This window comes from Nanorana parkeri, unplaced genomic scaffold (genome assembly GCF_000935625.1).
Source record: "Nanorana parkeri isolate BGI_ZX_2015 unplaced genomic scaffold, ASM93562v1 scaffold369, whole genome shotgun sequence".
Lineage (NCBI taxonomy): Eukaryota > Metazoa > Chordata > Amphibia > Anura > Dicroglossidae > Nanorana > Nanorana parkeri.
In genome coordinates, this window is record NW_017306637.1 from 548,204 (window position 1) to 575,173 (window position 26,970).

A 26,970-nucleotide genomic window follows, 5' to 3' on the forward strand; every position below is an offset into this window, starting at 1 on the left:
AGGAGTACAACAAATCCCAGCAATACATTATACATACAGTGTATAATGTATTGCTGGGATTTGTATTCCTATGTATAATATACAGCACAATGTACCATCAGCTATAGAGGAATACAAATCCCAGCAATACATTATAGAGCACCATGTGTGGGAAAGTGCAGGCTTACCTGAGCAGTCTTTCAGCAACTTGCTTCTGAGATCAGGCCTGTCTGTCGGCGGTTGTCATCCCCCTACACCTCCTCCTCCTTACTACATCTCCCCGCGTCCCTGTGCCGATCGTGGATGTGGGCGGGTGGTGAGTGTGAGGCGGGAAGGAGGTGTGGCGTGTAGAGCGTTGATGCGGGGGGGTCTGGCAGCGGTGAGCGTGAGTTGGGGAGGAGGTGCGGCGCGCAGCGTGTGTGGAGCCGTGAACAGGGCCAACTGATCGGAAGCCGATTAATCGATTATTGAAAAAGTTGACAACTTTTTCAATAATCGGTTATAATCGATTATGTCGATTAGTTGTTGCAGCCCTAATCTCATCGTTACCCTACTTGTACCCTGGCCAAGTCAAGCTCCACACGGGGATCACAGACGATTTCCTTCTGAGACACAGGGACACCTTAAACGTAAGTCTCTCTATGCAGTAGTAGTGCTCTAAATATATCTGTGTATGTAGGTAGACTGCAGGTGCTGAATATGTACCGTCTGCAGGAGAGAAGGTAAAAGGGGTACAAAATTGTAATCTTTAAATACACAAAGGGTGTGAATAGGGTTCAGGAGGGCAGTATATTCAATAGAAAGTTGCATCAACAACATGGGGGACATGACCTAAATCTAGCAGGAGGAACTTTCAAACCTAAACTTAGGCCGGGGCTGGACAATCCCAGGAGCCAGGGTACCCAAAGTAGTTGTAAAGTCCCAGCATATACTCTGCTGTTATAACATCAGCATTGTAATAGGAATACATACTAGACTTGTTTTTGATAATGCAATCAAAGCTTCATGAAAAAAAATCCCTTCCATATAGTGAGTGCTGCCTTCTGTCTGCTTATCACTTTCATCAACATCCTGGATTCCCAGTGTGCTTTGCATCTCTCTCCCTGCCATTTTATTGTGATGCGATCTCGACTGCTCAAGCCTGCATACACCATAATGCATTTATATCCAGCAAGTAATGCTAATGTTACATTGTTCAGATGTTGAGTTGTAGTTTAGATGACACGAGGAAGCGCACATTCACAGGGCTGAGTGAAATTGTGTCAGTGCATTGAGGAAGTTCATCTTATGTACATCTTCAATATGTACATTTACAAACTTCTGCATCAATATGGTTATTAAGAGTGGGGTACAACTTATGGAAATTCAATATAGAAATATATACTGTATTTATTTTTAGTCTCTGACCACAGATACACTTTAAGAATTACATCTGGTACCTAACTTGTGAGGGTTCTCTCTAGTTGGCTCCTGAATTTCATATTCAACCCCTTCCTTAGGCTATACACTTTTAGATTTCTCATGTTCAGAGGGAAATCATTTGAACAGCATAGGAGGAATCTCCCTTCCAGCTATTGTATTCAATCAGCTGCAGCACCCACTAATATCTGAATACCCAAACAGTGACCACATTTATGATTGCGTGCAGTCACTGTTCGGCTTACAATTTTCCACCCGACTCCTTCAATCGAATTTTGTGGAGCCGACAGGGCAACTCACGGCTTGAACTTCAGCCAATTCAGCAGGAATCGTCCTTATTTCAAGCTGTGTAGGGCTAGCCTTATAAAGTATTTTTTCAGAAGGTAGATGCTTGGAACAGACTTGCAGCAGAGGTTGTTATTCAGTCAACAGCAAGGAGCGAACTTCAAACTTGTTTGCACAGCGAACAGCTATGCAAACCTGAGTCGCAGCACAGTACGGTCACTTGATGGAGCCGACGAGCGCAGGAAATTCCTATGCTCCGCAGTGCTATCTAGTGGCCATAATGTGCTGCAAATCTAATTGGAAAAGCTGTTTGCTGTGTGAACAGTTTATGACTTAAATCCTAAGTGAACTTAAACATGCTTGTGACAGATATAATCCTACACGCAGACAAAAAGGTTACAAAAATGAAAAAAAAAAACAAGAAATTGGCTGTGGGTGAAGTGATGGCTCACTGGGTCTTTTATGCTGTCCCTCTTCTGTTTCTATGCTCCTTGATAAGTGTACATCAGGAGTAGGCAACCTTGGCACTCCAGCTGCTGTGGAACTAAAAGTCCCATGAGGCATTGAAAGACTCCCAGCGGCAGATGCATGATGGGATTTGTCGTTTTACAAAAGCTGGCATGCTGAGGATGCTTACCCTTGGTCTACATATACAACCCCAACTCCAAAAAAGTTGGGACGCTGTGTAAAATCTACACAAAAACAGAATGCAATGATTTGCAAATCTCATAAATCCATATTTTATTCCCAATAGAAAACATATCAAATGTTTAAACTGAGAAAATGGACCATTTTAAAGGAAAGAATTTAATTTTGAAATTGATGGCAACAACACTTCTCAAACAAGTTGGGACAGGGCCATGTTTACCACGGTGTAGCATCCCCTCTTCTTTTAACAACACTCTGTAAACATCCAGGAACTGAGCAGACAAGTTGCTGGAGTTTTACGAGAGGAATTGTTGTCCCATTCTTGCCTGATATAGGATTCTTAACTACTCAACAGTCCTGGGTTTGCTTTGTTGTATTTTTCGTTTCAAGATACGCCAAATATTTTCAATTGGTGAAAGGTCTGGACTGCAGGCTGGCTAGTTAAGCACCCGGACTCTTCTACTACGAAGCCATGCTGTTGTCATAGATGTATGCGGTTTAGCATTGTCCTGATGAAATATGTAAGGCCTTCCATGAAAAAGACTTCATCTGGATGGGACCATATGCTGCTCTAAAACCTGGATATATCTTTCAGCATTGATGGTGTCTTTCCAGATGTGCAAGCTGCCCATTCCATACACACTATTGCACCTCCATCAGAGATGCAGGCCTTTGAACTGAGCGCTGATAACAAGCCAGAAGATCCCTCTCCTCTTTAGTCTGGAGTATGTGGTGCCCATGGTTGCCAAAAAGAATGTCAAATCCCAATTTGTCTGACCACAGAACAGTTTTCCACTTTGCAAAGACTATTTTAAATGAGCTTTGGCCCAGAGAAGACGGCGGCGTTTTTGGATCATGTCCAGATATGGCTTCTTCTTTGCATGATAGAGCTTTAACTTGCATTCTTGGATGGCACTGCGAACTGTGTTCACAGACAGTGATTTCTGGAAGTATTCCTGAGCCCATGCAGTGATGTCCATCACAGAATCATGTCTATTTTTTTTTTTTTTTTAGACAAAATTTTTTTATTCTGTTATTGCGGACAACCCATGTCGGGTAAAACCACAACTTACCAAGATATTCAATACAAATAATACGAGGTTTTCTCAAAACTACCTCGACAGTTGCACCAGAAATAACATCTTTCCAACTTTTACAACATTCCCGTGCTGGTTGCCCCCATATCCATATACTGTAATCTACTCGTATATACTATAACAATGCTCTATCCTATTTAGAAACCTCAGTTTGGGCTTCATAGGACCTCCAGTGGCCCCAACGTTCCCGACAATTTGTTTTTCAGATACCAGTCTGAGTATTGAAAGGGTTGCATTATGTCGGTCAGTTCCTGCTGGTCAAAGGTCACTGCAAGAAACTGTTTCCATCTCCGGAAGAATTTTTTAGATAGTGAATCGATATTATTTTATCATGTCTGTTTTTAATGCAGTGCCATCTGAGAGCCCAAAGATCACGGCATCCAATATTGGGTTTCGGACTTGTCCCTTGCACAGAGATTTCACCAGATTCTCGGCATCTTTTGATGATATTATGTACTGTGGCTGATGATATATTTAAAGTCTTTGCAATTTTACATTGAGGAACGCAGCTTTTCATAGACTGGTGAACCTCTGCCCATCTTTACTTCTGAGATACTCTGACTCTCTAAGAGGCTCTTCTTATACCCAATCATGTTCCTGACCTGTTGCCAATTAACCTAATCAGCTGCAAAATGTTCTTCCAGCTCTTCCTTGTTAGTACCACTTACCTTGCCAGCTTTTTGTTGTCCTGTCCAAACTTTTTTGAGATGTGTTGCTGCCATCAAGTTCAAACTTACTTTATTTTTTTCTTAAAATGGTACAATGTTCTCAGTTTAAACATTTGATGTTTTCTATTGTGAATAAAATATGAATTTATGAGATTTGCAAATCTATGCATTCTGTTTCTATGTAGATTTTACACAGCGTGCCAACTTTTTTGGAATTGGGGTTGTAACATTTGCTGTACAGGCTCAGCTTATAGTTCTACCGGTTGTGTCAGATCTTTCAATTAACAGATCCAATTATGTATCCCAATATTCAATGAAATGTCCTGTTAGGAGAGGAAAGTAAAAGGTGACCATATGCTCATGTGCAGCAGATACTGCATACTGATGCATGATGAAAAGTGAGCACAGCGGAGAATAGAAGCTTTCATAAAGATCACAGGACATTTATCAGAATGATACATTCCACCACCTATGGTGTCCTCCATTTGGACCGCACGTACACCCTCCTCCATGAGGTCATTATTATGAAATATTCTCCCCATCCGCCTGACATTGGCCATGTACCCCGGCTGTAATCGCTCTGCCCTCCACTCACCTCTCGGTTCAGCCATGCTCAGCACCCTTCTACACCCCCACAGTGCGCAGACACCACCGCGCACAGCATGCCGGGAGATGTAGTCTTCTCCGTGGCAATGACTCGGCTAACAAGCTGCAGCTCTAGTCACATCGAATAGGCTCGTGTAAGACTGACTGTGTAAGGGGGTAATGTCATATTAGGATGAATTTCTATTTCTGTTCCGATAACTGTCACGTGACAGTGCCCATGCTGGCTCGGGTTTGGCCCACAGCTGACATGGGCACTTACAGGGTGCTGCCACCGTGCTGACGTCAGCGTGCCTCGCCTGAACTAACGCCTTACCTGCCGCACAACTATGCAATAACCCCACCCCTCTGACTACGGGCTCGCCCCCTATTTTTAGCAGCTAGGGATAGCTTGTCAGGAGAGCCCGCCTTCGGCGTTAGCTGATTGGACTACCTTCTGCGTCTTTTAGCTAACTAGCCCAGCCTGGTGTGTGGCCATTGGCTGCTTTCTAAGGCTTACTCCATACCCAGTAGTTGCTGGCCCCGCCCTCCAGAGGCTGCCCCGTCACATCCAGGAAGATTCGTGTCCGAGGAGGAGTCCAGGCTGGAGGTTCCAGCTAGACACTTTGATCCTCGCTGCGGCAACCATGGCTGGCTTCGACACTAATCCCTTCGCGGACCCGGTGGATGTGAATCCTTTCCAGGTAATGGGGAGGGATGTAACGGGGCTTGGCGGAAAGCTGTCTGGCAAGTGTGACTGTGCACCGGCCAAACCTAACCTGGCGGCTAGTCCACATTGCGAAGTTTCAGCAGCCAATCAGAGGGAGAGGACTGGGCCCTGCAGAACAGGTGGAAGGGGGCGGAGCCAGTTATCACATGACTTGTCTGTACAGGGTGTGATGTGCTGAGAGCTGTACCTGGCTATTGCTATGTGGGTGTCAAAGGACATCCGGCTGTTGTATAGGTACAGGGCTTTCCTGGTGAGGACACTCATTGGCATGTATGTGGTGTCATATAGACCAGTGCTTTTCCTGACTAGTCCTGGGGCATAAACATGTTTTCTCACCAGTGGCAAGTGCACCATGGAGGTACATCTGGCATCTTTTTACACGGTATCTAAAGACTAAACTTATTCTTAGTGTTGCAGAGAGAGGTGGCAGATTCTTATTGCTGCCTGTCTCCCTGCTGGGAAGATTCCCCTCACTCCTGCTAAACACTGTCACAGAGACTGAAAGTAAGAGACCATCCTAAATATTGAGGTGTCACCAGAGCAGCATGAAAGGGGAAATCTTCCCATGGGGAAACTTTTTGGCTGTCTAAGCAGGCTTTGCCCTCACTTTGAAGAGATTTTTCTCTTCCCGTTGTGTTTACAAGACAGGATGTGAAGAGTAATCACATGGCCAAAACATCATGTCACACTGACAGCCTCCTGATCTCACTCAGCACACTACATTGGAAAACTATCAGGATTATTCACAAGAGGGTGAAGAGTTTGGAGAAGGCAGGAGAAGTGACCAATCTAGGACAACATAGCTGAACTGGAAAGTGACCCACCCTTTATGCCTATGTGCTTTCCTCAACATAGACATGTCTTAAATAGTGCCCATTATTATTGTTATTACACAGGATTTATATAGTGTCAACAGTTTGCGCAGCGCTTTACAATATAAGGAAGACATTACAGTTACAATACAATTCAAGACAAGATGGTAAGGAGGGCCCTGCCCCTGAGGGCTTACAATCTAAAAGAGAGGGGCAAGTGACACAGGAGGAGGTAGCTGTGGGGATGAATTGTTTGAGAAAGTGATAGTTCATTGGTTAATTTGAGGCCGGATAAACTAGATTTCCTGAAGAGATGTGTTTTCAGGGATCACCTAAAGTCAGTCAGAGTAGGCGATAGATGGACAAGGTTGGGGTACGGAGTTCCAAAGGATGGGAGAGACTCTAGAGGAGTCCTGGAGGTGAGCATGGGATTAGCTGATAAGGGAGCCAGAGAGCAGGAGGTCTTGGGAGGAGCGGAGCAGAGGGGGTGATTAGGGTTATACTTTTTAAGGAGGTTACCTCTAATGATGCTTTGTCCTACGTCTAGACCGCTGCTATGTACTGTAAACATTCTAGTTTCATTGTGACTGGAAAGTACAGCCAAGCGCTATACTTCCGGTGCTGCAACAGGAGAGCTGGGGCTCACACAAGCCGTACTGTCATTTGTTCTCTCCCCTTGTCCATTCACAGAATGCTTTATATTCCGTGAATGCTTCTACAGGATTTCATTGATTAGGAATGTCCTTTTTTTTGTGTGTGTGGAATGCTGTCAATCAACTTCTGTGTCACATCCTGTCTGATGGCAGCCCATTCTTGCATAATCAATGCTTGGAGTTTGTCAGAATTTTTGTTCACCTGCCTCCTGAGGATTGACCACAAGTTCTCAATGGCAATAAGGTCTGGGGAGTTTCCTGGCCATGGACCCAAAATGTGGATGTTTTGTTCCCCAAGCCACTTAGTTATCACTTTTGCCTTATGTCAAGGTGCTCCATCATGCTAAAAAAGGCATTGTTCATCACCAAACTGTTCTTTGAATGGTTGGGAGAAGTTGCTCTTGGAGGATGTATTTGTACCATTCTTTATTCATGGTTGTGTTCTTAGGCATAATTGTGAGTGAGCCCACTCCCTTAGCTGAGAAGCAACCCCACACATGAATGGTCTCAGGATGCTTTACTGTTGGCATGACACAGGACTGATGGTAGTGCTCACCTTTTCTTCTCCGGACAAGGTATTTTCCGGATTCCCCAAACAATCGGAAAGGGGATATATCAGAGAAAATGACATTACCCCAGTCCTCAGCAGTCCAATCCCTGTACCTTTTGCAGAATATCAGTCTGCCCCTGATGTTTTTCCTGGAGAGAAGTGGCTTCTTTGCTGCCCATCTTGACACCAGGCCATCCTCCAAATGTCTTCGCCTCACTGTGCGTTCAGATGCACTCACACCTGCCTGCTGCCGTTCCTGAGCAAGCTCCTTTTAAAGCTTCCAGTCTGTTTTATTCTAAAGGTGCCCATAAACCTTACGATTATCGTCCGATAATCGTATGCGATCGCGTTTTCGTCCGATAATCGCAAGGATGAAGGGCAGTGTACAACCGCAAATACTGTACAATCGTACGACTTTTGACTTTCAAGCATGTTTGAAAAGTTTGGTCGATCGTACGATTTTCGCAAGGTTGGTGGCGTTTCCGTACGTCAAAAATCATACGATCTACACTGCTCATGCGCAAACAAAAATATGTGCGGTCGATTACCGCAATTCGTCCAGGTGCTTTTCTTTAATTACAGCTAATTGAACCTTGCGATAATCGGGGAAAGATGGGGCCGCCGTACGACAATCGTACTACGGTTCGATCATCGGACGAAAAGTTTTGTCCGATAATCGTAAGGTGTATGGCCACCTTAATTCAATCAGCATGACAGAGTGGTCTCCAGCCTTGTCCTCGTTAACACTGACACCTGTGTTAAGGTGCCTATTCACTGCTCGATTCTTGTAGAGAATCGGGCGAAATCCCGCGATCGTACGAGAATCGAGCAGTGTGAACTAAGACGTGCAACCGTTTCTACTGTACGGTCGCACGTCTTTTGTCGAGCCAACATGTTCGAAAACCTAGCCTGCTCGTCCGATAGCTGCGGAACGGGCCGGTGTGCGCACACTGCCCGTTCTGCATTGCCGTCTTCGGAAGCCCGCCCCTCAGCGGGGCGGGCTTTCCATGATCGCAAGTACGATCTGCCCGTCCAAGGTGGGCAGATCGTACAGGCTTTCAAGAAGCATACGACCATCGCAAGACAAAAGTCTTGCGATGGTCGTAAGTTGTATGGGCACCTTTTAGCAACAGAATTACTGACACGATGTCAGTTGGTCCTTTTGTGGGAGGGCTGAAATGCAGTGGAAATGCTTTTTTGGGATTAAGTTAATTTTCATGGGAAAGAGGGACTTTGCAATTGATCTGGTCACTCTTCATAACATTCTGGAGTATATGCAAATTGCCATCATACAAACTGAAGCAGCAGACTTTGTGAAAATGAATATTTGTTTCATTCTCAAAACTTTTCGCCCCAACTGTATAATCAACAACCATCTTTTTTTTCTTCAATTAAATACTGTTTAAAAAAAAAAAATCCTTCTCACTTTTTTTTTGCCACCTCACTCCAGCTTCAGCTGCACATCATTGCTTTGAAATGGCCTCCTGATAGTGATGTTGGGCCATGCCTGCACAATGTGTCAGCACGGCCACTTGTACTCCTAACTGGGGGATCTGTGACTGGATGGCAATGACAGAAAATGCCTGGTCAAGTAATTCCACTTTCCCAGGCACATTTTGTAAAAATTGAATTGCCTCTTCTCCCAACCCCAACCCTCCTCTCCCCCGGGCAGTATATGCCTTTGGCCGAATGCCTTTTTCCCTCCGCCGGCGTACTGCCTGAACTCCATAGCAGCAGACTCTGCACTCAGTATCTTAAGTTTCGCTTGCAAAAGGTGAGCAGTCATTGGTCAGCACGGTCACCTGACAACGCTGCCCAATAAGAAAATTCACATGGGAAAGTAGAATTATCCTTTAATTAAATCTGTATACTTGGAGTGAAAACCTTTAAACTTTTAATGGACAGCTCAGACCATTAACTGCGCTGGAACGCACTGGATCGCATAGTGCACTATTTTGTTTGCAATCGCACCGGACTGGAACGTGGGCATTACTGCACTACGTCTTCTGCAGGCTATTGCACTGGGTGCAGGGGGCGTGTCTGCGGTTCCACTAACCGCTCTTGAGATGGTGTGAAATAGGGATGCACTGATACTAGTATCAGTGCCGATACAGAGTATTTTGGCGCGTCCCCAAATGCTCCGATACTTCCGAAACCGGAACTTCCGGCAAGAGGGAGATTACCTCTGACCGGCAGTGCAACGGGGAGCATGGAGCCGGCTTCCCAGGCCAATCAGGGAGCCGACTTCATGCTGCCTAGTGACACTGTGCGCAGGAAGCTAAGCAGCCCTGCAGTATTGCGAGGGAGCAGGAAGCCAGGCTCACGCCACCTAGGGATGCCGGTATCGGCAGTGCCGAGGCAACATGAAGGCGGCTTCTTTTCCTATCATGAAGCCAGCTTCACTTGTTGCTAGGCAGCCCGGCTTTCTAACCAATCAAGAAGCCGGGCAGCACATAAGTCGGGAGGTGCCGTCCAGCTTCCTGATTGGTCCGGAAGCCAGGCTGCTAAGGAATAATTGAAGCCACCTTCCTGGCCAATCAGGGAGGCGGGTCTTGACGTGTCGCCCGGCCTTCTGATTGGCTAGGAAGCCAGCTTCGCTTGTTGCTAGGCAGCCTGGCTTCCTGACCAATCAGGAAGCCGGATGGCACCTCATGACTCGCCGCCAGACAGCCTCGGCAAGTGAAGCCAGTGTTCTTTCACTAGTACACCGGTTTCACAGGCAATCAGGAGGCCGAACGACTGGTCATGATTCGCTGCCCAACTTCCTGATAATCGGGGCACCGGTACCGCAAAAAAAAATATTCGTACTCGATACCCAAAAAACTATCAGTGCATCCCTAGTGGGAACCGGCCCTTAATGTTTGTTAGGACTGCAACCAACTAATCGATTTAAGAATAGTTGTCAATTATTCTCATTATCGATTAGTTGCTTGGATCCCCTGGCTGAAGCTATTCAAGCGCCATGTGCTTACAATACAATTATAAAAAAAAACAATTATGATAGGTGGGAAAGTCATTTTTGGTTTCGGCCTGACTAATTCGGCTGTGGGAGGTGCGTTGCAGTGCCATTCATTGCACCCCAAATGCACCTCCCACCTGTAGTGTGATCGCCTGCACTTGAACGAACAGTACCGCAATCCCATGCGTTCCAGTGCGCTTGCAAAAAATTGTATATTTTATTTGAATGATGGTTTTAATTAACTGTTTTGGTTTTTTTTTTTAATCGAAAAAATAATTGTCCAACTAATCGATTATGAAAATAATCGTTAGTTGCAGCTCTAATGTTTATATGAGGTTTTAGGGCTAGTTCACACCAGCCACAGTGCAATTTGGCTCGATTTGGTGCCAGAACGAACTGGATTGCTTTGCCAGCAGCTCACTTTGTTTTAGGGTGGGAGGGAGCCTAGCGGTTCATTGAAGTCACTGGCACCACAGTCACGCCCTCCTCGCCGAAAAGCGATCACCCGCGCCGGAACACATGGCACAACAGTGCCTGGGTTCTGGTCCGATGCAGTCAGAAAAATTGTTGCATGTACTATTTTTTTCTGACTGGACCTGAACGCTTGGAAATCTCATCTGTAATCTCACAAGATCTCAGCGAAAGGCATTTTTCAGGTAGTAGATGATCTAGTAATCTGCCCTTAGTAAACATGGCCACTGTCAGAAGATTGGGGACGAAAAGAAAAATAAGGTATACAAAGCCGGCAATTATCTAGAAGTATGTGTATGTCGATTGTCTTTACTAAACCTTTCTAAAGGTGCCTTTGTTGTTATTTTAAAGATATGGGTAAAGGTCCGCTTTAGGCAGTTTACAATTGACTGGAACAACTGAAAACTCTCTGATCTGCCACAGTCATTATCATGTGACAGTGTCACAGTCCACATGTTGTATTTCTTTGGATGAAGGAGGCAATGACATCAGTCATTCATCAAGCAGGAATGCAGGATTTAGTTGCACCCAATACTCGTGACAAGTGTCATGCTACTTAGAAGTTGAAGGGACATTTAAAAAAAAAAAGAGAATAAGCAGACTAATTGTAATGGTTTGCAGCAAGAAAGATATGAATTGCTTCTCATTTTGTTCTGCATGCCTTATGGTTAGATAATATCACCAGAACTGTAGTCATGCGGATATTATTATTAATGTTTGCTTAGGCTGTTGTGGGGATATATACTTTAACAGCTGTAAAGAGCACACCAGTTCTGATATCACTGCGGACTGGCAGTTCAAACACTGCACACCAATCCCTGCACCAATCCCTGAGTAGAGCAGCATTTCTCAACAACGGCACTCTTTAAAAGTAAAAAGCAATCACGAGGCGCCCCAGTCTAAAATGTAGTAATCATAGATGTAAAAAATGATGTGGGGTCCCTCCAAAATCCATACCAGATCCTTATCCCAGATAGGGGGGGTCTGGTATGAATTTTAAGGGGGGACCTCACGCAAGAACACGGAGTACCGCCTTTTACATCAGAGTCCCCCCTTGCACACTAGCAGACTCTCTTCAAAATCAGAAGCCCCCTCTTTCACATCACAGGCATGATGCTGTGTGAAAATTGAGGCACCTTGGTTGAATGGCTGGGGTAGAGTAAAGGTGGCCATACACTCTACAACCATCGCAAGACTTTAGTCTTGCGATGGTTGTAAAGGGATTAAAAAAACTTACTATCTGCCTATCTTGGACAGGCAGATCGCACTCTCGATCATCGCAAGCCCGCCCCCCCTGAGGGGCGGGCTTCCGATGACCGCAATGCTGAACGGGCAGTGTGAGCGTGCGCACATCGGCCCGTTCAGCCTTTATCTTCCGAGCACCGTTCTAACCAGCCGAGAATCGTACGATTCCCGGCTGGTTTTCGAACATGCTGGTTCGACAGAAGACGTGCGACCGTACAGTAGAAACGGTCGCACGTCTCCGTTCACACTGCTCGATTATCGTACGAAAAACCGATCGCATACGATTATCGTACGATAATCGTGCAGTGTATGGGCACCTTAAGTGTTCATGTGTACTCAATACCTGGAAGTACTGGAATTTTTAAAGGGGCTGTAACTGGAATTACAGCAGCAGGCAGGAGCAAATTATTTTTCATTGTAGTAAAAAAGGATCGGACATGTAGACACATATGTATTGCAATGTTTCAAATATGCAATCCTTGATGATGAAATCTAACTTGTAATAAGCCTTTGCCCTTATTTTCATGGCATTTGTTGGCTTTCTTTTTAAAATGAGATGTGACTGGGTCCTTGAAGCAGGGGGCCAGGCTGCAAGATCACTTTGCTCTTCTTACCTGACTTAAGGTGCCCATACACTGCACGATTATCGTACGATAATCGTATGCGATCGGGTTTTCGTACGATAATCGAGCAGTGTGAACGGAGACGTGCGACCGTTTCTACTGTACGGTCGCACGTCTTCTGTCGAACCAGCATGTTCAAAAACCAGCCGGGAATCGTACGATTCTCGGCTGGTTAGAACGGTCCTCGGAAGACAAATGCTGAACGGGCCGGTGTGCGCACGTGCACACTGCCCGTTCAGCATTGCGGTCATCGGAAGCCCGCCCCTCATGGGGGCGGGCTTGCGATGATCGAGAGTGCGATCTGCCTGTCCAAGATAGGCAGATTGTACGTTTTTTTAATCCCTTTACAACCATCGCAAGACTAAAGTCTTGCGATGGTTGTAGAGTGTATGGCCACCTTTTAAGCTCCTTGCTTTATCTGATATGTTGCCACTCATCTCCACATCTTATTAGTCATTTCTGTGAATTCCCAGCCACGCCATGAGCAGCTCTTGCCAGTAGATAACTCCATTTGTTTTCTCTGCCTGCTGCTGTTGTGTTGGTGAGGTGTACATCAGCAAGCAATCTAGTTACTAGTGTGGTACTATTGGTGTTTGTTGTTACTTTTTCTTTTTTTGTAATGATTAAAATTTTTGGGAAAAACAACAATGTGTGTGGTGTGTGTGTGTGTGTTTTGGGGGGAGTTCTGTGGTTCAGGTCTTTACATGAAACTGATAGTCATTTTTAAAATACGTGGATGAGAACAGACTTGCTACACTTGCATATGCCTTTAAAATGTATTTACTTGTCCTTTTCTTGCATGTAATATATAAATCTATATCAGTGGTCACCTACAGAGAAATTAGATCTTTCTGCTATCTGGCCAACTATGGCTGGATTGGGTCCATCTTGTCAATGGACACCCTTAGGCTCCCTAGACCACTTTCTTTGTTACGAAGATTCTTAGTGCCCACACAACATTTGGCATTAAATAAAGACATAACTGCACACTAATCTCAGTAGGTAATGAGATTCATATTCCTAACCACTCATGATAGATACTATTTTCATGAACTTTAAAAGGTGATGGGGGCAGGTGGTATTGGCATACAGCTAGCAATTGTAGAAAATTTAGTAAGGCTTAAGGGCCCGTTGACACACACAGTGCAGTGACCTGCGCTTTGCCGCATCGGATCAACGCAGGTTACCACCAGGATACATCAAAAACAATTGTTTTCTATGTGTCCCATTCACACTATAATGTATGGGGTGGCACACTGCGATAAAATGCAATCCTGCTGCATTTTATCATAGCGCACTTGCTGCCTGGAACTGAGTGGGGAGTTGTATGCTGCATACCATACTTGCTACAGACTATACCCACCTCTTTACTAGCCCGTGCTTTCATTCTATGCCATCTACAGACTATACCCACCTCTTTACTAGCCAGTGCTTATGTTCTATGCCATCTAAAAACTATACCCACCTCTTTACTAGCCCGTGCTTTCCTTCTATGCCATCTACAGACTATACCCACCTCTTTACTAGCCCGTGCTTTCCTTCTATGCCATCTACAGACTATACCCACCTCTTTACTAGCCCGTGCTTTCCTTCTATGCCATCTACAGACTATACCCACCTCATTCCTAGTCAGTGCTTTCGTTCTATGCCATCTAAAAACTATACCCACCTCATTACTAGCCCGTGCTTTCGTTCTATTCCATCTACAGACTATACCCACCTCTTTACTAGCCCGTGCTTTCCTTCTATGCCATCTACAGACTATACCCACCTCATTACTAACTGATGCTGTGATTTCATTCCATCGACAAACTATACCCACCTTCAGGGAAAGAAAACCACAGAAAAAAATGCTCCTTGGGTTACGATTGTTCGGTTTACATTTTTTCTACTTTACGATCATATACGATAGCAGAGCATATATACTGTATACAGGTGCTCCTTTGGTAGTTTATATACTGTACTGTATATCTCATAAGTTGACCTACCTTAGGCTCCATTCACACATAGTAGTAGCGCTTTTCGTACTTTTTTTGCATGGGGAAACTGTGCAAACGTTAACAGACACGCAGATTCCGCGCGTTTGCAGCTATTACTATAGCCGGAATGTGCGGTATCCACCCATAAATTCCTGCTTCGACTATTTTGCCGGATGCACGGTTTTGTATGGCACGGGCGCCATAATATGAACAATGCACATAGCAATGCATTTTTTTTTTTTTATCTTTAGCGCGGTTCTGTGTATTCATAGGGCCAAATACGCACGGAACAACGCTTATGTGTGAATGGAGCCTTAAACTGGGCTGAAACACTTACATTAACCTACAGATGGACAAAAGCCTACTCTATTTGATGATAAAGTGTTAAATACATATATACACAATTCCTCGGTTTGTGATGGAGTGTTGCGATGGTGTACCGAGCGCGGCAGTGTGGACGTTCACATGGACGATTATTCTTTCCGAACGGAACTTCAGTAACACTGTTCTTTTGGCAATCTCTCTACTACCTTTGTAAGTAGAATTGATGATTATTCTAGCTTTAGTGACCGAATAATCGGGATTTTATTAAAGACAGGAGGCGAATATTTTGCATAACTTTCTTTACTGAAACCTCATAGCAGCAAGGAACATAACAGAAAACAAAAGTATCCAATAGTAGCACACAGCATGTTATAAAGTCCACCCACACGAAGATCCATCCTCTTTTCTTGGAAGCAGTCTCCATGAACGTAACAGGTAGAAAAAAACACGAGAAGTCAAACTGGAACCAAGGCCAAACCGAACCTGAGAATAACCATACGGAACTCTAGGAATGCCATAGAGTACAGCGACTTGTTAAACTGAAACAAGAGAAACAGCGAAAACGTAACAGCAAACCAAACAACTGTGACATAACAGTATAGAAAAATGAACGTGCAAGGAGTAAGTACAATAAAACAGCATGACAAAACATATATGTCGGTAATACACCAAGGGTAGGGACGAGCAGTAATAGACACGGGTGGGAAAAATATTCGCCTCCTGTCTTTAATAAAATCCCGATTATTCGGTCACTAAAGCTAGAATAATCATCAATTTTATGGCAAGACAGGAGGCTTCATATTTTGCAGTTTTAACGCTGAAGGAGAGAAGTCGCGGGGTGTGTAATCGGTCTGAAGTAGAAGGTCCGAAATGTAGATTCCCTGGACCAATCCGCTGACCGCATGATGTCAGCGAGAGAACCACCAAAGGAGTGAGCTTGAGATGCCGCTGCACCCCGGATCGAATGTGCACCAAAAGAGGGGTCCACATTGGCGAGAGAGAGCAGCCAACGCACCCACCTAGCCAGAGTAGGTGCCGACACAGGAAGAAAAGGCTGAACAAAAGAAATAAGCAGTTGGTGTTTGTAAGGGCGACGCGAAGCCGCCGTCCTGTGCAGATAAGCCTGAAGACAACAGACTACGCATAAGGACGGTTCCGCAGGAAAGCGGGGATAGGAAACAGAAGAAGACGAGGTCTTAGTGCGGCGAGATAGGGAAAAGGAGACCCCATCCGGTGTGAAGGACAGAGCATCATAATCAAAAGCCCTGACATCAGACACACGGCGAAAGGAGACCAGACATTTTATTCTTTTATGGTTTGATAAATAGTACCACACAGGGCCTGGGCGCTCGTTTTCTGGGGGTTTTTTTTCTTTTCACAATTGCGAGCCCCCGATCTATTGGAAGAGCAGCGAGCCTGCGTGGATCTTATATGAAAGCTGTGTTCTAATGCAGTGCTCCCCAACCTTTTTATCGCCGCGGACCGGTCAACGACTAATGGACTGAATTCAGCGCCGGAGGATTGCACTTATTACTGTTGTTTTATATCCACCTTCAACCTGCTGCATCAGCTATTTGATTTATGGGGATTTTAAGTGGTCTCCACATAAGCAGTTTGTGGATGTTGTTTTGGAAGGCCCTTGTATATGGGAAGAGAAAAACCCTGCTTTTTACAGCCATTTTGTATGCCTCTGAAAAGCAGCTTTATTTTGGCCAATGCTTCCGTGCACATATTGAAATTTAGATCCATAATTTAGAGCAGCTTTCAGGGGCATAGAAATAAAGTGCCACAGACCGGTGTGCAGAGACGAGCTTACTGGCATAATTTACAAGCGTAAACACGCGTCTACGCATGTAAATTCATTCTCGTGTCCTAAATAAATGGATATATCGCCTCTAAAGGTCTATCACATTTCCAGTCCTAGGGTGACCATGCTCACTCACCCTTCTGTAGAAGGACAGAAACAATATGGGGCCACAGAACCCAGCTGTTCTCTCATTCTCCGTAACATAGAGGAGTGTGGTTCTGCAGGCCTCAGAGTTGAGTAAGGACAATGTAGCTGATAATAGTCAGCAGAGGCGGAGAAAACAGGAAGCTATCGGCTCAGATTCCTAACCAGATCACCCGTTATTTGTTTTAACTTGTCAAACAGATTTTTCAAAATCCTTTCAATTGTAAATTGAATAGAACATAGGGAGCAAATAAGAGAAGTTCATTGTTAGGGTTTTTTTTCATGTGCCTTTCATTTATGGACTGATGAGCTACAATATATGTAGTTTTGGGGTTTAGATATGCTCTAAGTGCATTGGTTCACTTTCATGGTATCTGTAACTGAGCCATTCATGGAGCCCTTTTGCTGCCTATGTTCATGATATGCATTCTGTGGACCTGTACTTCTTGGATAACCATACATGGTAATGTTATCCGTATGCATTTTACTTATTAATAAGGATACACTCTGAGTGTTGCGTGTGCTGCCTGTATCCAGGGAGGTTGTAGTCTCCACATCTTAAATGCGGTTGTTTTTTTAGGCAGGGTTGGATATCATTGTGTGCCCTGACTGCAGTTGCCAGTATAAGCTCACTGTGTTTCAGAAATGCTGCTGTCAGTAAGGCGTTCTGGCCGTGTTAGAAGGTCCTGCGCCAAATTCATAAAAGTCGTGCAACAGTTTGATTGCTATTTCCGATGCTTGCGAAAAAGTCAGCTAGTTCTTATGTGCAACATATATTTATTTTCTGGCACTATGGCGGCAACATATTTATTAATAAATACAGCCATATCAGTGCTAAGAAGATAAAATCAGTGGGAGTAAATAAGACTTCTTCCATGTTAAAGTAAATTGTATCATACCTGTAAGTATTGAGCCAATTCTGCAACTGATACATACACTTTACAGACAGTTGCATGAATCTGTCACAAGTTGTGCCATTTGTTGCACAGACGGGAGATAGATTTCTAATGAATGTCTACGACACTATATGAATCCAGGAACGGTGTTCATCACATTTCTAGATCATAAATTGTGTTCAGAAAAGTGTCTTGTATCATTTCCATCGCAAACCTTGAGCCCTGATTCACACCTGAGGGCTAGTTCACACCAAGCATGGGGCAGATGCAGAGCAGTTAAAGAATGGATCTGTAATGGAAAACCGCATCCAATGTATTCCAATGGTATTTTGGCCTCTATTGGTAAAAAAAAAACTGCAGCAAGCTCTATTTTTCCTTCTCTGGAACGCATGCAAACGCATCAAAAACGCATGCAAATGCCCTGGAACGCACTGAAAGCCCATTTTAGGCTAAAACAATGGGCAAAAGTGGCAAAAACACATCGCAAATGCATCAAAACACACTGTACTGCATATGCAGAAACTCATGCAGATCTGGTCTGCATTTGGTGTGAACAAGCCCCGTGTCTTTTGTAGATTGAAGCTCAAAAGCTCATCAGCTAAAATCCCCATGCTTTTAAATTGTGCCTGTTCACATATGAGTATTCAGATGTCTGTAGTTGGACGCCTACAGCTCAGAAAGGTACATGAGCTACTTTTGAAGCAAATTGCCTGAAAGCGACCATTTTTCTAAGCTAAACAAACCTCCCCTTATACTTTGCTTTCCATTGCATAAAAAAAAAAAAAAAAGCTCAATCCTGAATACACCTGAAAAACACATTCAATCTCCAAACTAAAATGCTCCAAAATCCCCCAAATCAAATGCTCACCATTTTGAGTTCCCATAACTGCTCCCCCGTTTTTGTAGTTCATTCTAAATATGACCACTCATCTAACCAAGAAATAATTTCTGGAATTTTGTCATTTGTTTTAAAAGGCATTTTTAGTTTAATTGGATATAACAGTTGTGAAATATACAGTATATAATATTTTACTACTAATAATGACAATATTAATAAAGACTGACAATAAATGGGAGTTTCACATGACTGTTTCTGGTGACATGCCATTAGACACTTGATCCTGTCTTTGTACAGCCTGCACAGCTACGTGTTTGATGTGTTTTAACATGGCCTTCCCTAAGGTATTAGTAGTGTGTGTGTCTCTTGTAAGTCACTGGGTCACATCTGAGTCATTACTGGAGGAACCTGTTGAAGATGGGTGTGCACACTTCATAGATCACATTCTTCTTCTGGGGAAAGTCCAGCCTACTGACCATTAATAGCAGGATGTAGCAGGAGAATCTGTGACTAAGGCCAGCCTTAAACAGCTTGCCAGACCTGGGAATGATCTGTGCATAACACTTTTTTTTAATCATTAACTAGTAGCTGTTGATCTGCCACGGTCACACTTAACAGTGTTAAAATAAAGCTTCCATGTACAGGAAATGTACCTGCATATTGTCAGATTATCTTAAAGCTGAACTCGAGGCAGATATAGAAAAAACATATTAAACCAGCTCTGTATTTATTAATGCATCCTTTTTTTTTTTCTTTTTTAATGCAATTAAATATCTGAAATTGACCTGGTATCAGCCCCTTACAATTCCCACCCCCTCCATACAGCAGAGCTCAGGCTGGGAGAGGGAGCACAAAGAGCTAATCAGATGTGTGCACTTTAACAAGGGCACCGTCCATTCTGATCAGCAGGGGATCCATGCATCCGTGTCCATTTACATCAGATTACCTCTGATCCGTCATGATCAGATCCACCAAAGCGTTGCATTTTGTTTTTCCGGACCTAGACAGAATCTGTAGAGTTACATTGGCCTTCTGATCAGATCCACCTGAAAAACTGACAGGAGGGTCTAAATGTGTGAAAGGGGTCTAACAGGGAGCATGCTGATACGAGGAGAGAGCAGAGTAAAAGACAAACACATCAGTCTGCTGCTTCTCCTTTCACAGACCGAGAGCCCGACAGTGTCAGGAGAGAGGAGGGGACCCGGCGGCATACCTTATCCCGCCAGGTGAACGTCCCCCTCCTCTCTCTGCCGGCGTCCATCACCAAGATGGCAGGCGTCAAAAAAGACCGCTGACGTCATGGTGCGCGCGTTGACGTCACGGCGCGTGTCACCCGGGGGATGCCACTGCAAGACCTGTAACAGTTACCGTATTTCCCCGAAAATAAGACAGTCTTATATTTTTGGGGGGTTAAAAAAAACACACTAGGTCTTATTTTCGAGGTAGGTACAACAATCCACACTTGTGTACAAAAATATGGTGATCAGGGCAATCAGGGGTGCCGTACATTTCCAAGAGCAATTTGGTATCCAATCGCTGGCCAGAATGAGCGAAGCACACTTTCACTATGGATTCCTCACAGGCGCCGCCTTGCTTCTAGCGCTGGCTTTGTTGGCACCGCTGATTCTCCCCCGCGGCTCTTCCCCCCCTTTATGCCACCACCGGCCCTGAGAATGGTCACAACTAGGTCTTATTTTCGGGGTAGGTCTTATTTTCAGGGAAACGGGGTACTGAAGCAGAGAAAAATCAGGCAGGGCTGTTTAAAGGAGAACTATGGGGTTAAGGCTTTTCCCCATAGTTCTCCTTAGGGTAACGGGAGGACACAAACTAGCGTCCTCCCGTCACCCTAGGCTCAGTATACCGCAAGATGTAGCAGTCAGCGCTGGCGGGGAGGGGGGAATCCAGCCCCTCCCCTTCCACGGCAGAGAGCCGTGACCGGATCAAGAGGTGAGAGAACGCCGGTATGTGTTCTCTCACCTCCCGATCTACTGAGCCGACCTGTGACAGTGTCATTGTCACAGGTCGGCTAGAACTATGAGGTGAGTGAAAAGCACTCACCTCATAATTCTCCTTTAAATCAAAGGACTGACTGGGCTGAATTAGAGATTTTTTGACAGGTAAAACCGCTTCCTTGTATGTGTTTCATTTGTGTGTTTAAGCTGTTTGCTTGGCCAAAAAATTCTTGCTCTGCAATTTTTTTTTCTGCTGACCAACCTTTTTTTTTTTCTATGTATAATTGATCCTTCTAATAGAGTGTGCACATAAGGTTATGATTTATTAGGTACAGCTTTGATCAAGTCTTATCGTTCACATATTGATTACATTAAAGGGACGATTGAATCCAAACCGATAGTTTTCATTAAAACTAAGAAACAGTTTGTCCGGGGGGTCAGTTCAGTCAGATTCAAGCAAATCAATACTTGTTGTGTGGAACAATTGATTTTAGGCGAGGGAGATTGTGTGTGTTTTGTTTTTTTTGTTGTGTTTTTTTTTACTATTGAGTTTATGGTTAATCATTTAAAAGTATTTCCAGCCTTAGACAGAAGTTTAAAATCTCCTATTTCTTCTGAGCCCTATCTTCGAGTTATGAATACACTAAGGGTATCTGCACACTGAAGTTTGACCTGGGTTTCTATCCATTCATTTTGGGGGTTTTTTTTGCCAGATTTGGCCTGGGTCAGTTTGGAGATCATCTCTATCGTGACCACAGTTGCAAAACACATCATTTTGTTTAAAGGCAAAGTCTACAAAAACAATAAACATTCATAAAAGGATAAATATGCGTTTATTATCAGTTGATCGTGGGTCCAATGCTCTGCAGACTCTTCCTCCCAGCCCCTATCTGTACCCAGGTGCAGACTTTTTCAATTACAGGGATGAGAGAAAGTATGATTGCAGTGGTGCAACTTGTATTCCTTTTGAGAACTACAAGTTCCTCTGCCACGGTGGCAGACAGGACTTGTAGTTTTTCCATTCACAGATCCTGTTAAAGGATCTATGAATGGATGACACGGCTGTTGCTGGGCAGAGCCAAGCACAGCCTTGCTTTAATTAAAACTAACCGACCCAGAAAAAGCATGAAGCAAATGTAGTCCAAGTCCTGAGGACCCATTCACACCATCCTGGTCTGCCGCAGTGCGTCAACCTGCTCTCCGCTTTGGCAGTCCACTTAATTGAATGGACTTTCTAACACACCACAATGGACCAAAACATGTGTATGCAAAAGTTTCTGCAATGCGCAGTGACCATAATTTGCACTATAATGCAAATTACAGAGCATTGCAGTAATGCAACACACTGGTGTGAAGAGGCCATTAGAAAAAGTGCTGCAAGACACGCAAATTCCTAAATTTTCCAGGAGCCCCAGAATCGGGTGTATACTGCACGCAGGTTTCAACATGAAGGTACATCCACTAGTACTAGTCATGTTTTGTCTAAAGGCAACTAAAGCCTGTGGATTGCATTGTGGGAATCCGGTGATGCCATGGCGCTTGCTCCGATGCGCGCTAGTCATTTTTTACCTCTTCTTGAAAACCTATAATTGTCTGTGTCAGAAAACCTATTTTCCTATGTTTATTTTTCAGGATCCATCTGTGACACAGATCACTGCCACCAGCCAAGGAAATATTGAAGAATTTAACCCTTTCACTGAAAGTTCACGCTTGGTGGGTATGAGCAATGTGATGCAATTCATAAGTAGCAACAAGAATGACACAACATGGTTTGGTTTTAGTTTTTGATGTTTTTTATCTTTTTGTACTCTTTTACTTGAAGTACGCATGACAGATAATACACAGGGGAAAAGGACAGGAGATAGTATAAACCTGTCACCCCTTTTCCACCTTCCAATTTCCAAGTACTACAGGCTCAGAAGCAGTACACAGGGGAGTTGGAAGACATCATTTTGTTACCTTACTGCATCCTTTAGATGTAGGTGTGGGAGTGAGTGATGGTCCCAGCAGGATAAAATCTGTAGATAACAGAGACATGAATGACTAGTGGCATGTCTTGAAGCTTCCTAGAGCCTGCCTTGTGGGAAGAAAGCTTGTTATTTTTGCTGAGAGGGTATGCAGCCAGCGGGACCCCTCTTTGTGGCTGCTGGGTACCTCCAAAATGGAGTCAGTCCTGGGCTGGACCTGGAATTAGAAGTCCGTGTACTAAAATGATTTCTGATTTATAGGGCCTACTGTATAGCAATTATCTAAATTAATTACACCCCAGTTAAAATTCTTCTTTAGCTTTATTCTCTCCTATTGATTTCTTATCCTGTATTGTATCCTTTTTTTTCTTTTACAAATATGGTTTGTAGAATCAAAATGCAAATTCAGAAGTATACAATAAATAAGCAGAGTATAAAAAACAAAAACAAATTTACTCTGAAATCCAGATGATTTGGAATAAAAAGTATATGTTCCATTTTGTACTTTGGGGTTTACAGTAATTGGGGAAACTTCTTCTATGATACAAACAAATGTTTTGTAAGGTGGAGATTCACAACATGGTGGAGTCTAATCCTACAGTATATTGGTCCTAGTCCTCTGTCTCTGTGCAGTGCTTGTTTGTGTCTAGTTCAAAAAACAAAGTTGTACTCGCCTGATCCTTCAAGCCGGCCAGCTGACAGATTCGGCCGACACAGCCGGCCGGATCTGTGGTTTGGGTGAGTATAACCCTTACAGTGCAGGGGTAGCCCCACTGTAAGGGCTACGATTTTTGTTTTTGTTTTTTGTTCCCCCCCGGAGTGCTTCTTTAATTCTTTTGCTTAGTTTACTTTTACTATTTTTCACTTTTCCTTTTGAGTTCAGAGGGTAGAGATCAACATTGATCCTTAGACATGGTTTTTTTTTTTAAATCAGACTTGAAGGGTTTTAGCACATATACAACATTTCGGTGCCTTTTATTATCTTTTATGTTCTAAAACTCACTGGTCTTCAATGGAGGAAAATAATTTTACGAATACCTTCCTTGGTATTTTTGGTATCGCCTCTACATACTACAGACTACAGCTGGCCATACACCTATAGATGATCTGCAGATTTTCTATGGTCAGATGGAAAAAGTGCAACAGATTCCTCCATCTACACTTAACTGTGTGGATGGAGGAATCTCCCACTGGGCCAAGCTTCAGTATCTTGCTAGTCCCCGCTGGCTCTCAAAATACCTGAACAATCTGATTGGATGCAAGCATCGTTCAGGTATTTTGAGAGGTAGCGGGGCCGACTAGCAAGATACTAAAGCTTGGCCCAGTGATGGCAAATAAGTGAAGTAAAATAAATAAATACATTTATAAAAAAAATATATTGATCTAATTATATTGATTTATCTCTCATTTATATTGTGTGCATGTATACCTGAAATGAAAGCTACTGGTTAATGTGTTTTCATGCAGTGAGCTGTTGTATGTATAAGCAGTCTTTCCTGTTTCCTGTGGTCTGTTTATCAAATCATGTGTAAAGCATCACATGCCGTTTTGGCAGAGAAATGTTGACAAATTTTGAATATAAAGATGAGCAGCATTGATCCTCATATTTTCAGTGTAATGTGATGGCAGAAAAGAGCATGTTTGCAGCAATTAACTAAGAAACCCCAGTCCACATGCTTTACAATGTCAGTTTAGGTTCAGCAGAGCATTAACTAACCAATTTCTGTATGGAAAATTCTCTGACTGCCTATAAAGCTTTCAGTCAAACTTGCCAGCTATGCATAGATTCTATGTATACTTATTGCACTACATAAGGCATTAAATTAAAGTACAGCTTCACTTTTCTGAAAAATAAACTACAGGAGGGCAGTCAGATTTTACCACCAATGTCCCATACCTCAAAGAGTAACTCCATACTAAAAGCTGTTTATTGCAGCATGTCTTTTCTAGACTGATCCCTGAATGGGAGGGTCTGGGTTTATTATAACCCATTTGGTAGACTTTCTGTTTTCTAATCAGGAAAGTTGCATTGTCAGCATCCCTTCAGTCATAATTGATCCTTTAGGGAGTACGTCACCATTGTCACCATATATGAAATTCCTGTTGCAGAGGTTGCCTAAAATTGTACTTGTATCTTAGTGCAGACGTCTGTCAAAATCAGTCGGCCAATCACAGAAGCAGGAAATTACATGACTGAGGGGGTTCTGTACACAAGGTTCCCTACAGGCTGCTATGCTGCATTGACTTTTTTGACAGTTTTAGAAAATTACAGCGGCCGCAGTTTTAGAAAGGTCATTTTTAATAACATTAAATCTAAAAATGGCTTGGGTAGGAATTTATATATACTATTTTCTTTTAATTATTTTCATTTTTTAAGTGGGGTTTCCTTTTTAAGGTTGTTGAAATATGTATTGTAGCCAGTTTTTTGTTTGCTGTGGTGCAGTATTAGATGCTGCTTTGTCAATGTGTAGAGCCCTTAGTGAGCATGGAGCATGCATTCTATAAACTTCAGCCATTCATTTTGGACACAGTGGGTATCATGAGCCTTACAACCAGGTAGGTAAGCAATATAAACAAATGATTTCTTTTTCCTGACTTGTATTAACATATTTGTCAATGTTTAGAACTTTAAATGGTAGAGGAAGAGATAACATGGAGCATGCTGATGGTTTTGTTTGTCTACAGACAACCAATCAGAAGACGGTCCCAGTGCAACCTGTGATGCCTTCTCAGCCAGCTGTTCTTCAACCATCTATAGAGCCGTCACCACAGGTAAATATTTATGTGTATTACGTTATTAAGTATAGTAGGTACTATGATCTTTTATCTTTATATTGCCAGTGAACCCTACCTGATATCACTGAATTCTTCTGTAAAGGTGAACACGACTGCTGACACTGAAATGTGCAATGTAAACAGCCCAGTTATGTGAAGCGTTTAGATGACATGGTACACAAAAAAGCCGGCTGTCAATGGTTCTTTGCAGGAAAGCTGCTTTTTAGATTTCCCTCTCGCAACGACATAGGGGGGAACAGAAATCCTCAGATCCTCCTGGAAGTGTCAGCGACAGTAGAAAATAGACGAGCTTCATTTATAAAAACGGAAGAACAAAATCCTGTTGATTGGAACACTGAACATTTCATGTCAAAGAGCTGGAGACCGGATCTGGCGTGCTGTCAGAACAGGGCATAAGCTTTGCTGCAACACAATAGTACAGTAACAAAATAAGCGACTCAGATTTATTACTGTTTTGCAGCCTGACTGCTTTTCAGTAATAAACAAAAAGATAATATATTACAGCATAGTGCTTCAAGTAGAAACAACCTGAATAATATACTTATACAAAGTAAATGTGCCAACAAATAAACTCAAACCAAGTGTGCAATATAATGAAAGCTTTATTCATAGGATCGTATATGTAGTTGTTGAAAAAAGTTATGTATATTGGTAATCTCTCCAAGTGTGAAGAAAAAAACAGTCTCTGAGAACAACTGTCACCGCTGAAAACGTGCGCACAAACTCCAATGTGTGTCGCCACTATTGTGAGTGAAGCTAAAACTTGTGTAACAACCGTGACCACAGCTTCACACAATTCTGCTCACCTGAGTATGACCATAGCTAAAATATTATGGTCTACAAGAGCCCCCCCTTCCCTGCCGGGTTAGTAGATAGCCTCTGTTCTCGGTATGATGTGTCTCAATTTCACACGAAGATTATGGTACTGAAACATAAGCAGAGGGAACAGCACATAGTGTAACCTGTTTTTAAAAAAAAATTATTAAAATTTAAAATACCCGCTCACAAATAAAGCATCCAATGTGTCTATAAACTTCTTCTGCTCCCACAGGAATCCCATTACCGGAAAAAAAGCACACAACTACAGAGAGCAGAGAGCTCGTAGTTGGCGCTTGTATTGCAACCCCCAGGTCATGGGTTTGATTCCCGTGTGTTGCCTGACTTGTGTTGAGGGTGAGGGTCCCTGTATAATGCTGAAGCTGTAAAAAAGCAGTGGAATTGTAAGCTTTTAGCAATTGAAACAGGAAGGAAAGTGGATCTTTACTACAAAAACATTGGCACCCAACAGAGTCCATGTAGAGTTCGATTTGAATTGCTTTATGAATAATTCATGATGTTTTAGCATATGTCGAAATAAAGATTGGTACAAAGAAAAGTGCGCAAAATATCTCAATGGTCTTGCGCTTATTGCAAAGCCAAAGTAACAACAACGGTATATGCAACATAAAAGTGAAATAAAACACCCATAGTGCAAAAGCATACTCATTATCCAAAACTACAGAGTGTATGGAATGATATATATAACTCCTCCAGTGTAGGGTAACAT

General features: G+C 43.3%; 2 protein-coding genes across 3 annotated transcripts in view; one reads left to right on the forward strand and one right to left on the reverse strand.

Moving 5' to 3' along the window:
- Positions 1-4,839, reverse strand: part of MPI (mannose phosphate isomerase) — a 27,186-nt gene extending 22,347 nt beyond the window's left edge. Inside the window, exon 1 of the mRNA XM_018558921.1 lies at positions 4,692-4,839. Within this exon, the coding sequence (XP_018414423.1) occupies positions 4,692-4,707 (16 nt within the window). The 5' untranslated portion in view covers positions 4,708-4,839. The remainder of the gene's footprint in view (positions 1-4,691) is intronic.
- A 486-nt stretch (positions 4,840-5,325) lies between these two features.
- Positions 5,326-26,970, forward strand: part of SCAMP2 (secretory carrier membrane protein 2) — a 34,913-nt gene continuing 13,268 nt past the window's right edge. Inside the window, exons 1-3 of one of the 2 annotated variants that reach the window (XM_018558942.1) lie at positions 5,326-5,382; positions 22,294-22,374; positions 25,314-25,400. In XM_018558942.1, the coding sequence (XP_018414444.1) occupies positions 5,326-5,382; positions 22,294-22,374; positions 25,314-25,400 (225 nt within the window). The remainder of the gene's footprint in view (positions 5,383-22,293; positions 22,375-25,313; positions 25,401-26,970) is intronic. The other variant, XM_018558943.1, reaches the window with a different exon arrangement.